The 12,700-nt window shown below is 36.5% G+C and overlaps 2 protein-coding genes across 2 annotated transcripts in view; one reads left to right on the top strand and one right to left on the bottom strand.

Moving 5' to 3' along the window:
• LOC138332116 (squamous cell carcinoma antigen recognized by T-cells 3-like) overlaps window positions 1–6,120 on the bottom strand; it is a 43,506-nt gene extending 37,386 nt beyond the window's left edge. The window contains 2 exon segments of the mRNA XM_069280086.1: window positions 2,762–2,888; window positions 5,878–6,120. Of these exon segments, the coding sequence (XP_069136187.1) occupies window positions 2,762–2,888; window positions 5,878–6,075 (325 nt within the window). The 5' untranslated portion in view covers window positions 6,076–6,120.
• Window positions 6,121–8,152: 2,032 nt separating this feature from the next.
• Window positions 8,153–12,366, top strand: LOC138332115 (coiled-coil domain-containing protein 86-like). The gene is made up of 4 exons (XM_069280085.1): window positions 8,153–8,360; window positions 9,017–9,146; window positions 10,949–11,023; window positions 12,228–12,366. Exons 1-4 carry the CDS (start codon window positions 8,239–8,241, stop codon window positions 12,291–12,293), a joined length of 393 nt encoding a protein of 130 aa, XP_069136186.1. The 5' UTR covers window positions 8,153–8,238; the 3' UTR covers window positions 12,294–12,366.
• The last annotated feature ends 334 nt before the right edge of the window (window positions 12,367–12,700 follow it).

The following is a 12,700-nucleotide window of genomic DNA, read 5'->3' as shown; positions in this document are numbered from 1 at the left end:
TCCAGTACCTTCTGTTACCAGTACAGTAACAGAAACAGCCTATGTACTCTCATCCAGTACTTTCTGTTACCAGTACAGTAACAGAAACAGCCTATGTACTCTCATCAGGTACCTTCTGTTACCAGTACAGTAACAGAAACAGCCTATGTACTCTCATCCAGTACCTTCTGTTACCAGTACAGTAACAGAAACAGCCTATGTACTCTCATCAGGTACCTTCTGTTACCAGTACAGTAACAGAAACAGCCTATGTACTCTCATCAGGTACCTTCTGTTACCAGTACAGTAACAGAAACAGCCTATGTACTCTCATCAGGTACCTTCTGTTACCAGTACAGTAACAGAAACAGCCTATGTACTCTCATCCAGTACCTTCTGTTACCAGTACAGTAACAGAAACAGCCTATGTACTCTCATCAGGTACCTTCTGTTACCAGTACAGTAACAGAAACAGCCTATGTACTCTCATCAGGTACCTTCTGTTACCAGTACAGTAACAGAAACAGCCTATGTACTCTCATCAGGTACCTTCTGTTACCAGTACAGTAACAGAAACAGCCTATGTACTCTCATCAGGTACCTTCTGTTACCAGTACAGTAACAGAAACAGCCTATGTACTCTCATCCAGTACCTTCTGTTACCAGTACAGTAACAGAAACAGCCTATGTACTCTCATCAGGTACCTTGTTACCAGTACAGTAACAGAAACAGCCTATGTACTCTCATCAGGTACCTTCTGTTACCAGTACAGTAACAGAAACAGTCTATGTACTCTCATCAGGTACCTTCTGTTACCAGTACAGTAACAGAAACAGCCTATGTACTCTCATCAGGTACCTTCTGTTACCAGTACAGTAACAGAAACAGCCTATGTACTCTCATCAGGTACCTTCTGTTACCAGTACAGTAACAAAACAGCCTATGTACTCTCATCAGGTACCTTCTGTTACCAGTACAGTAACAGAAACAGCCTATGTACTCTCATCAGGTACCTTCTGTTACCAGTACAGTAACAGAAACAGCCTATGTACTCTCATCAGGTACCTTCTGTTACCAGTACAGTAACAGAAACAGCCTATGTACTCTCATCCAGTACCTTCTGTTACCAGTACAGTAACACAAACAGCCTATGTACTCTCATCAGGTACCTTCTGTTACCAGTACAGTAACAGAAACAGCCTATGTACTCTCATCAGGTACCTTCTGTTACCAGTACAGTAACAGAAACAGCCTATGTACTCTCATCAGGTACCTTCTGTTACCAGTACAGTAACAGAAACAGCCTATGTACTCTCATCAGGTACCTTCTGTTACCAGTACAGTAACAGAAACAGCCTATGTACTCTCATCAGGTACCTTCTGTTACCAGTACAGTAACAGAAACAGCCTATGTACTCTCATCAGGTACCTTCTGTTACCAGTACAGTAACAGAAACAGCCTATGTACTCTCTCATCAGGTACCTTCTGTTACCAGTACAGTAACAGAAACAGCCTATGTACTCTCATCAGGTACCTTCTGTTACCAGTACAGTAACAGAAACAGCCTATGTACTCTCATCAGGTACCTTCTGTTACCAGTACAGTAACAGAAACAGCCTATGTACTCTCATCAGGTACCTTCTGTTACCAGTACAGTAACAGAAACAGCCTATGTACTCTCATCAGGTACCTTCTGTTACCAGTACAGTAACAGAAACAGCCTATGTACTCTCATCAGGTACCTTGTTACCAGTACAGTAACAGAAACAGCCTATGTACTCTCATCAGGTACCTTCTGTTACCAGTACAGTAACAGAAACAGCCTATGTACTCTCATCAGGTACCTTCTGTTACCAGTACAGTAACAGAAACAGCCTATGTACTCTCATCAGGTACCTTCTGTTACCAGTACAGTAACAGAAACAGCCTATGTACTCTCATCAGGTACCTTCTGTTACCAGTACAGTAACAGAAACAGCCTATGTACTCTCATCAGGTACCTTCTGTTACCAGTACAGTAACAGAAACAGCCTATGTACTCTCATCAGGTACCTTCTGTTACCAGTACAGTAACAGAAACAGCCTATGTACTCTCATCAGGTACCTTCTGTTACCAGTACAGTAACAGAAACAGCCTATGTACTCTCATCAGGTACCTTCTGTTACCAGTACAGTAACAGAAACAGCCTATGTACTCTCATCAGGTACCTTCTGTTACCAGTACAGTAACAGACACAGTCTATGTACTCTCATCAGGTACCTTCTGTTACCAGTACAGTAACAGAAACAGCCTATGTACTCTCATCAGGTACCTTCTGTTACCAGTACAGTAACAGACACAGTCTATGTACTCTCATCAGGTACCTTCTGTTACCAGTACAGTAACAGAAACAGCCTATGTACTCTCATCAGGTACCTTCTGTTACCAGTACAGTAACAGACACAGTCTATGTACTCTCATCAGGTACCTTCTGTTACCAGTACAGTAACAGAAACAGCCTATGTACTCTCATCAGGTACCTTCTGTTACCAGTACAGTAACAGAAACAGTCTATGTACTCTCATCAGGTACCTTCTGTTACCAGTACAGTAACAGAAACAGCCTATGTACTCTCATCAGGTACCTTCTGTTACCAGTACAGTAACAGACACAGTCTATGTACTCTCATCAGGTACCTTCTGTTACCAGTACAGTAACAGAAACAGTCTATGTACTCTCATCAGGTACCTTCTGTTACCAGTACAGTAACAGAAACAGTCTATGTACTCTCATCAGGTACCTTCTGTTAATGGAAATAATTCACTCATTTTCTCTCTGGCATCCCTCAGACGGCTAAGCTCTCCCATCTGGCGCAGGATTTTGATGAGTTCTACATGACAGTCGTACATATATGGATTTTCTGCAATCTGAAAAAAAAACCATTATAATTTTATTATCTTATTTTTATACCAGTAACATTTTTTTTTAAATTTCAAAACAAACTTCAGTCCATATCAAGCTTATTAACTACAAAGTCAAAATAAAAACATGGAGTCTGTTGAAGACAGGCAAAATAATTGATTTTATATACACTGTACAATCATCCCCTGTACACTATCATAGATATTGGAATCTATGGTCAATATACTGTATATAGTTGCCAAAGCTAAATGCAGACAATGTTAATAATGCAGGCTAACTTGGACTTTGAAATGTTTAATGCTTAAATTTAGAATGCAGAAAAAACCCATTGATTTTACATACTGGTACTCTATGGTTTGCATGAAATTGCAAAGAACGTTTTCTTTTTTCAGTAAAAGACGGCTTTAAAGCAAAAAAAGGTAAAATGATTATTTAATGCCCAAACTGCTATCCAAAAGTGAGCACATATTGGTGACGAGGTACAGCGCTATGACGAAAGTATTCATGATTTTCCAAGATGGCGGTTTAGCCATTGTGTGCTTCGAGCGTTTAAGGGGGTGTAACTCATACAAGAATGGTTATTTTTGCTGAAATTTTAACGTGACGTTGTTGACGACTTAAGTGACGTCATCCTTTGCGCACCATTGTCTGCTACGTTTATTTGACATAAATAAATTTCCTGTCAAAATGGGAAGGAAATGAAACGAAATCACAGATAGCATCAAAGAAATAATTGTGGACATGAAATTAGCCAGATATAAAACATCAGAATTGGTAAGGTTGATGGGAATATCTGAATATACCATTCGGTCCATCTGGAAAAGATCTCTAGAACGATCGGATGTGAAAAATAAGCAACGAAGTGGCTGTCCTTGTAAGTTGTCACAACTGGATCAAACATGGCTACTAGGCACACCGAAACCAATAGAGGGAGAGATTTAAAGGACATAACTCAAGATCTAAATCAAAGATTACATCCTAGAAATACAGTGAATCAACGAACAGTGCAAAGAATTTTACGTAATAATGATATGAAGCAGCGGGTTATCAGAAAGAAAATGATAGTATCGAAAATTAATTGGAAAAAGCATTTAGCATGGTGTTTAGAAAAAGACGACTTTCAATAGATCATTACTGGAATACCGTGATATTTTCAGACAAATCTCAAGTAGTTATGGGTGACAATTTTCGTGTATATGTATATATGGAGAACAGCTAGAGAGTCGTATCTGTCCCAGTGCATGTGTCCTCCCCGGCAACAGGGGATATCAGTTATGATTTGAGGATGTATATGTTACAACGACGTGGGGACTCTTTACAAAATTGATGTTAACATTAATGCACAGAAATACACAAAAATATTTGATCACAATGTGTGGCCTGTTACTGCTCGTCATTTTCTGGACGGAGTTTACAATTTCCAGGATGATCATACTCCTGTTCATCGGATGCATGTAACTAACCAATACAAGCAAACAAATAACATTCCTGATATAACATGGCCAGCACAGTCTCCGGACATTAATGTGATCGAAAACATATGGCTCAAGATTAAAAGAATGTTGAAAAATCAAGCCCGGAACATCAACACAACTGACAAACTTTTTATCGCTATCTCTGACATATGGACTTCGCTCTCCTGTCAGTATGTGAGATCTTTGTATAAATCAATCCCCCAATGTCTGCTGGCAGTAATCAAATCTAAAGGTGACCTCACCAAATATTAGGTAAGTGCGTTGACGTTAATGATTTCAATTTCCATTTTTGTTTACCGAGATGCCCCTCTTTTTATGTCCGCCATCTTGAAAAATCACAAATACTTTTGTCATTGCGCTGTAGCTCAGTGGTAGAGCATTCGGCTTGTGTTCGGAGGTTTGAATCTTGGTCTGGCTTTTACATTTTCTCCTCTTTTGATACATTCTTCAGGAAAGGTTAATCGTTTTCGATTAAAGCTGAGTACACTTCTCAAAAACAACTCTGCATATTGCCTTAACAAAAATTTTTCGATTAAAGCTGAGAGATATTCCAAGGGAAGACCTAAACTCCACTCCCTAAACTCTACCATCAGGCCCGGGAAAACCACCAACTTGCGTATTATACGCAAACTAGAGTATTATAGCCCAATTGGAGTATGAATTTGTTACTAAAAATATAGCATAAATTGCTGAAATATCAAAATTAAAAATTTTGCTATACTTTTCAAAAAATCACATTAATATTTGCCAAGATAAAGTACAATTTACTGAAATTTGTACAGTAGAAGCATTTGTTACTTAGGAACTTGATGCAACTTTTCTTAAAGTATTGAATCTATTTTCAATATTTTCCGACCTGGAAATAAATCTAAATTCTGCATTTGTGTTAGGATTCATACTTAAATAACATAATACTGCATTTGCATAACAAATTTATCCTCAAATACAGGACTGTTACTCAAATACAAGACTATCCTGCATATACGGGAGCATCCTCGATACTCCAGGGCTTCCGATCTCTTACGATCTCTACACCCCTGGACTATCTCATAGTGAAATTGAAGGCAGCTCAGCAGAAAACATTTGACCAATCACAGGCTAGCAAAGATTTCCTTTGAAGACTACAGAGAGAGCGACACCTAACATCTAAGCCACACAGTCAACCACAGTGTACCGTTATACGGCTCTTTTGATGTATATCAAATGACTAAATTAACTGTTCTATTCTGTTGACTCCAGTTTTACTATGAGATAGTCCAGGGGTGTAGAGATCGAAAGTGATCGGAACCCCTGGAGTATCGAGGATGATACGGTAGTGTCCACAACCTGTTAACGTCACGATTTCAAGTTAAAATCCTGACGGACCTGCAGGTTTTGGTACAGGCCTGTGAGGGCATTGTCAATGGTCGTCTGAAATCAATGTAAAATCAACAGGTATGTCTTTAATTAATAACGAAGAACTTCATGTAGGTCCAACCAGTCAATCCGTATAATCGAAAACGGCCATATATCAAACCACCTTTTGTACGAGGTCCTGTACTTGTAATTCGTTCTGAATGCCTTCGTTGTCTTCACTGTCACTAGCCGAGGATGCTGAGTCTGAAGTTCCATCGTCGTCACTGTTCATTTCCTCATCTTTAGCATCGTCGTTGCAGACTTCATGCTCTTCGACTTCGTCTGTCAACATCTTATTTTCATTTTCCCTGTTGTCCGCCATTGTTTTAAACGCAAGCCAAATGAAACTTCTTTTTGAAGAGTTCCGTCAATGGCGATACTAAAAACTCATGAAGGACCCGGATGGGACAGACTATCCGGAATTAATCATTTTTCTAATAAATCCCAAATGAGCTATTATATATGATGAATATTGATGATGCAAGCATATGTTACGATGGCACCTAACATTTAAACTAAGTTTTTGTTATCAAAACTGTTTATTTTTCACATTGTAGCAAGTTTTGTAGCGGCGGACCATTAAGTCCGAGCTCGCGGGTTCGAGCCCGGTTAGCGGAACCAGATATTTAAATATAATTACTATTCAAATATCTGGCGGAACACTACCCTCGCCTTGTACTTCAGTACTAGCCTATCTTTATATATTAATTACCGTACAGTACATCACTGTACAATTTAGTATGGTTCTGTTAATATTTCTCAAGGAAGTAAATTTTACAACTACAGATGTAACTTACTGCAGAAACATATATACATAGAGATTGGAAACTCCTTCTTTGTCTTTGTTGACAGGCAGCGGGACCTCCGGTTTATAGGCATTTTCCCTTGGCTAACTACTTTCAAGTGTATTCTTTTAAATATGATATTTTTCCATCAATACAAAGTTTAAACATTAAATCATGGTTTGATGTGACCAGTTTTTCCAATTGATGTTATTTAAGAATGTAGTCTCGTGGTAAGGGAGACAGATCATGATTTTTTTCATACAGACGCTTGAGTTATGACAGTGCCTCAAGCTCTTCAAGCATTTGAATGACCGCGATTTGATTAATACCCCCTTTTCTGAAGTTTGAATTTATGAATAAATTATTTTATTAGTTTAAAAAAATAATAACACAAATAATCCTATCAATCTTAAATTGCTATTTTAATGATAAATATATATTAATTAAACATTGTTAATAATTTTAAAACTAAAAGTATTGACATCTAGGCTATATTGTAACAGAAAATTCTGCAGTGAATGTATAAAAAGTATATATAATAGGGGAGATAACTCTATTGTGAATCCCGTCTTTTTCAATGAAAAATGAAGGTTTTTTGGTGCTAAAAATGCTCTATCTTGACAAATTGTGGTTCAATTTTCTTGAAAATTGACTGATTAAAAGCAACTTTGTCACTTTTTAGTCTGTTATTTTTCTATAAAAATTGAACTTCACAATTTTGATTTATTTTCATTTTGGTGAGAATATTTTAGGTAATTTACTTGCGTCTTTTTTACCTAATTTCCTCCAAAAATGATCACTAGAAATTAATTATGACGAGAAGTAAAGTATTTTCTTTAAAAAAAGGATTGATATATATCACATCAATTAAACAATATATATATCGTAGAACATTTTGTTAATTATTTTCATTTACAGGGCAGATATAGTACAGACTAATGCTGTTTTATCATGTGCAGAATCTACTCAAAAATGGCAAATTTGAATATTTATTTAGAAAAAATAGATGGTTCAATTTCTTCGAAACTTTGACAGAAGATGCATAACAACATATTTACTTCATAAATCAAATATGAAAAATATTGAACGACAGGAAAATTTTGGGGAATGTGAGACTACCACCTTAATATGTTTTTAAAAGCATGAAAATCGGCAATTTTACCTGGTTTTTCGAAAATCAGACATTCAAAACCGGAAGTGCATTTTGTTTTATTAATATATAAGTTAAAATATTATTTTTTCTTTCCAAAATCGTCCTCAAACCATCTGCAAATTGCTGAACTTTTATAACATTTCAAAGTTATTCTGCTGTATTTAACTATTTAAAAGGTTATCTAAAAACCCCTAAGCACATACAGAGGTACATCTGCCGATCGTAAAAATGGCGGAGTTGCCAATCTCTATGTATATATGTTTCTGCTTACTGTATGCATTTAACGTTACTGAGTATAGCCAAAATTGCTACAGTAAAGTCAATTTTCTCTCTCTTTTTTCATTTTCTTAGATAGTGTTATATTAGTTTCGGAATTTAATCCTTTACCGATAGTTGCTTTTGTATTAGAACCATCTATGTAGACATTCGGAACACTTCTAAAATTATAAACTAATCAACTGGTATAAATCTAATGCTGTCCGACTGTTGTTTAGACTAACACGTGCTTCCGGTCTTAAAAAGAACTGTTATTTCTAAAAAGTTGAAAATGGATAAGAAGGCAACAGATCCCGTTATTCAACGGCGAATGGAAGTGAAAGAACAACTAAATAGTATACCAAAAGGAAAAGCTAAATCAGGGAGGCCGTGGAAATCAAATAGAACCGCTAGGTACATATATTACTGTTATTAATTAACTAGGTTATTCTACAAACTATAATTGAAATAATCAATTGAAATAAGTGTCACTGTGTCGCTAAATAAGAATCTCAGATTTCATACCAAGAGCACATGATAAGAAGATGAAGATATATTGTACAATCACTTCTATTGTCATAAATATCTAAGTAATGATCCAGTCTAGGTTGATAGTTGATTAATTGCAGTATCAAAACTTATTGAGAAAAGCAAACAGGACTCAAAAGGTGTAAGCTAGTGAAATTGTATGCTGCTTACCAGAATTTTCTTCTTTTAACCTTTTAATTGTGAATAGTGTTTTTATGATATACATAATGTAAACTGTCACCTCGTTGCGCAACAAGATGAGGATCGAGGATGAAACCAAATATAGATCGGCCTTACAAGCCACAGCTGGAAAACAGTGTGGACAGTGAGATTAATGGCTAGCCATTAACAGTTAGGCCTAATGTTTGTAAACATGTAACGTTAAAGACTGCTGTTTTATGCCACGAGTCAGTTGACCGTTAAGCCCTATTGGCCTCTTGTTAAACATTTAATAAACATCTATGCAAAAAGGAACAAAACAGAAGTCTAATATAGGTACAGTTGGACTTGTTAATGTGTTTCTGCATCTGTTATTTTTACAGGTATTCAGAAATCAAGAAAGTAAAGTCACTTAAGTCATCATGGGACAAGAAAATGAAGAAAAAGGCAGAAGAAAAGTCAATTAAAGATTTTGAAAAACAGCTGAAGGATGAAAGGGCAGAAAAACTAGAAGTGAGTAATATACAGAATAAGAACATCATACAATGTCTCTATTATCTATTACCTGTCATCAAATTTTTTTATTCATAGGCAGTTTTTGCCTCTCTGACGCATCAATTTATTTCTTAATTGTAGATTTTTAGTCCACCATCATCAGATGGTGGGCTATTCAAATCGCCTTTCGTCTGTGGTCCGTCCTTCCGTCCGTTAACAATTCTTGTTACCGCTATTTCTCAGAGGGATCTTTCTCAAATTTCATATGTAGGTTCCCCTAGGGCCCTCGTTTTGCATATTGCATTTTGGGACTAATCGGTCAACAAAATGGCCGCCAGGCAGCCATCTTGGATTTTGATAGTTAAAGTTTGTTACCGCTATTTCTCAGAAAGTACAGAAGGGAACTCTCTCAAATTTTACATGTAGGTTCCCCTAGGGGTCTAGTTGTGCATATCACATTTTTGGACAAATCAGTCAACAAGATGGCCGACAGGACGCGATCTTGGATTTTAACAATTGAAGTTTGTTACCACTATTTCTCAGAAAGTACTGAAGGGATCTCTCTCAAATTTTACATGTATGTTCCCCTAGGGGTATAGTTATGCATATTGCATTTTGGGACCAATCGATCAACAAAATGGCCGCCAGGCAGCCATCTTGGATTTTGATAGTTAAAGTTTGTTACCGCTATTTCTCAGAAAGTACTGAAGGGATCTCTGTCAAATTTTACATGTAGGTTCCCCTAGGAGTCTTGTGCATATTGCATTTTGGGACCAATTGGTCAACAAGATGGCCGACAGGATGCCATCTTGGATTTTGACAATCGAAGTTTGTTACCACTATTTCTCAGAAAGTACTGAAGGGATCTGTCTCAAATTTCAAGTGCATGGTCCCATAGGTCCCTGGTTATGCATATTGCATTTTGGTACCGATCGGTTAACAAGATGGCCGACAGGAAGCCATCTTGGATTTTGACAATGAAGTTTGTTACCGCCATTTCTCAGAAAGTACTGAAGGGATCTGTCTCAAATTGCATGTACAGGTTCCCCTTGGGGGTCTAGTTGTGCATATCACATTTTCGGACTGATCGATGAACAAGATGGCCAACAGGCCGCCATCTTGGATTTTGATTGTTGACGCTTATTACCACTATTTCTCAGAAAGTACTGAAGGGATCGCTCTCAAATTTTACATGTAGGGACCGATCAGTGAACAAGATGCCCAACAGGACTTTATGTTGGATTTTCACAATTGAAGTTCGTTACCGCTATTTCTCATAAAGTACTGAAGGGATCTGTCTCAAATTGCATTTGCAGGTTCCCCTAGGGGTCTAGTTGTGCATATTGTATTTTGGGACCGATTGATGAACAAGATGGCCGATAGGCCGCCATCTTGGATTTTGATAGTTGAAGCTTGTTACCACTATTGCTCAGAAAGTACTGAAGTGATCTGTATCAAATTTTATATGTATTTATGACCTTATTTGTGCATATTGCATTTTCAGCTGACCAATCAAAAAGATGGCCAACAGGTAGCCATCTTGGATTTTGATAATTGAAGTTTGTTACTCAGAAAGTACTCGAAGGATCTTTCTCAAATTTCATATGTAGTAATATGTACAGCTGTACGAAAAGTTTGAAAAGCAGAGAAAAGATCCCTCTTTTGTTTGTCAGACATAGATCATTCTTTGGTGCGGCGCCAAGATCCCTCTGGGATCTCTTGTTTTTTCTTTTAACATCCTTTTACAACAATATTATGAAAGTAGTTCTGCTTGATACATTTCTTTGTAGTTTTCATTTTGCTGTCTTATTAATCTGTAGTTACTTAGAAAGAGACAAGAAGAACATAAGCAGAGAAAATTGGAGAACGAAAGGAAATCGGAAGTAGTACAAAGTGTAAGTACTATATATATATGTTACCTTTCTCAAAACCGCATGAAATTAAATTTGGTGATTTAAATAAAAACAATTGTTCAAAATACCTACTTGTAAATTGTAATGTGACTTAGTGCCATCTTGGTAGTGTCTTGTTCTCTTCAATGTCTTCTCATGGTACAAATGTCACCTCATGGTACAAATGTCACCTCATGTCACATATTGCTCTTTATTAGTAAGCATCATTTTGTAATATAGAAGTGTACATGTGAATCATACATCTCTTGATTGAAACTTATATAAGACAAGTATTAGAAGAAATAGTAATGAAATGAACCGTCTTGTCATCAAACTATAAATGTCTTCTCTTGATGCTGACTGTCCTTTATGAGTGAGAGTTTGAATGCGATATAAAATACAAGTCACTTGTAATAAATGTGTCACTGGTTGTTGATTCTTCTCAACTTTTTAATAATCACCAACTGTCATCTCACCACTATCAAGACATTTCGTCTTCTTGTAATAAGTCAAGATACTGGTATATATACTAATATAATGTCTTACCATGATATAAAGTGTCTCCTGGAGACGGTATCCTGATTTGGATAGTGTGTTCTTATGACACTTGCGCTTTCTGATGATAAATTAAGTGTCTTTGCTATACAAACACAAAGTCTTTCTGCATCTGAAGATTACTTCGTAGTCCAATGTGTATGATCTTGACAAAAGATGTCTCTCAATGATATCTTCTTGTCTTCTCTTGATACAAACATCTTCTGATGAAGTGTCTTACGATATACAAAGTCTCTCCCCACAATGTAAAGTGCTTTGTAGTCAGTCTCGATATGAGTCGGCCTAAATCTATGATACAGAAAATCTTCTTGTGAAACAGTATTTTTAGTTATTAACTGTGGCACAGCAGTTGTTCCTTGTGATAAAATGTGTCACTTTTTGAGATAGTGTTTTGATAATACCAAGTTTCTTGTCATACAAACTTTGTTTATACAATCTTCTTTTTATGGCCTCTGCCTTGAAATGGATGGGATGTGGGCATATAGTATTATAATAATTTTGTTCTGTCATGATCATAATACAGCTGTAAAATTATCCCCATCTTCTCTAATGGAAATGTTTTTTAACTTTAATTGGCAACTTCATTAGTCATGAAAATTATTTGTTGAACTTATAAAAATGCTTTTGTAATATTCTTTTTGCTTCATTTCAGATCAAGAACACGGCCAAAATCAAGAGGATGAAAAAGAAACAGTTACGACTTCTAGCTAAAAGATGATTTGAATATATTATTTATACAATATGGATTTACAAGAATGACAGTACAGAAATAAAACATTGTTGAAAGGCAAGGTTTGTTTCTGTTTCCTTTGTATACCTCTCATCTTACTTATGTGCATCACATCAGGAGCTTGAAAAAGACTTGTTTTAATATACGTCATTTGTTTGGTCAGTTATCTCTTAAAATGTAGATGATGAAATCAGTGGATCATGGACCATGATCATCATTTAGTCAGTACATTTGTCATTGGCTAAGGTTGTCACAGGTAATACTCGTATACCAGTAGTATTGAAATTTGGGATTCTATAGTTAAGCCTACTTCAGTGATAAAGGTGTAATGTTGGACTAGGTTTCAATTTTAACTTGTTCATTTATATGTCATGATATTACCACAGTAGATTTTG

Source organism: Argopecten irradians, chromosome 9 (genome assembly GCF_041381155.1).
Source record: "Argopecten irradians isolate NY chromosome 9, Ai_NY, whole genome shotgun sequence".
Lineage (NCBI taxonomy): Eukaryota > Metazoa > Mollusca > Bivalvia > Pectinida > Pectinidae > Argopecten > Argopecten irradians.
This window is presented reverse-complemented; position numbering and strand designations above follow the sequence as displayed.

Excerpts from the sequence above, each read along its gene's own strand:
- LOC138332115 (XM_069280085.1), top strand. The coding sequence starts at position 8,239 with ATGGATAAGAAGGCAACAGATCCCGTTATTCAACGGCGAATGGAAGTG. Across the intron at positions 8,361-9,016 it reads AAATCAAATAGAACCGCTAG|GTATTCAGAAATCAAGAAAG; the intron begins GTACATATATTA and ends TTATTTTTACAG. Across the intron at positions 11,024-12,227 it reads AATCGGAAGTAGTACAAAGT|ATCAAGAACACGGCCAAAAT; the intron begins GTAAGTACTATA and ends GCTTCATTTCAG.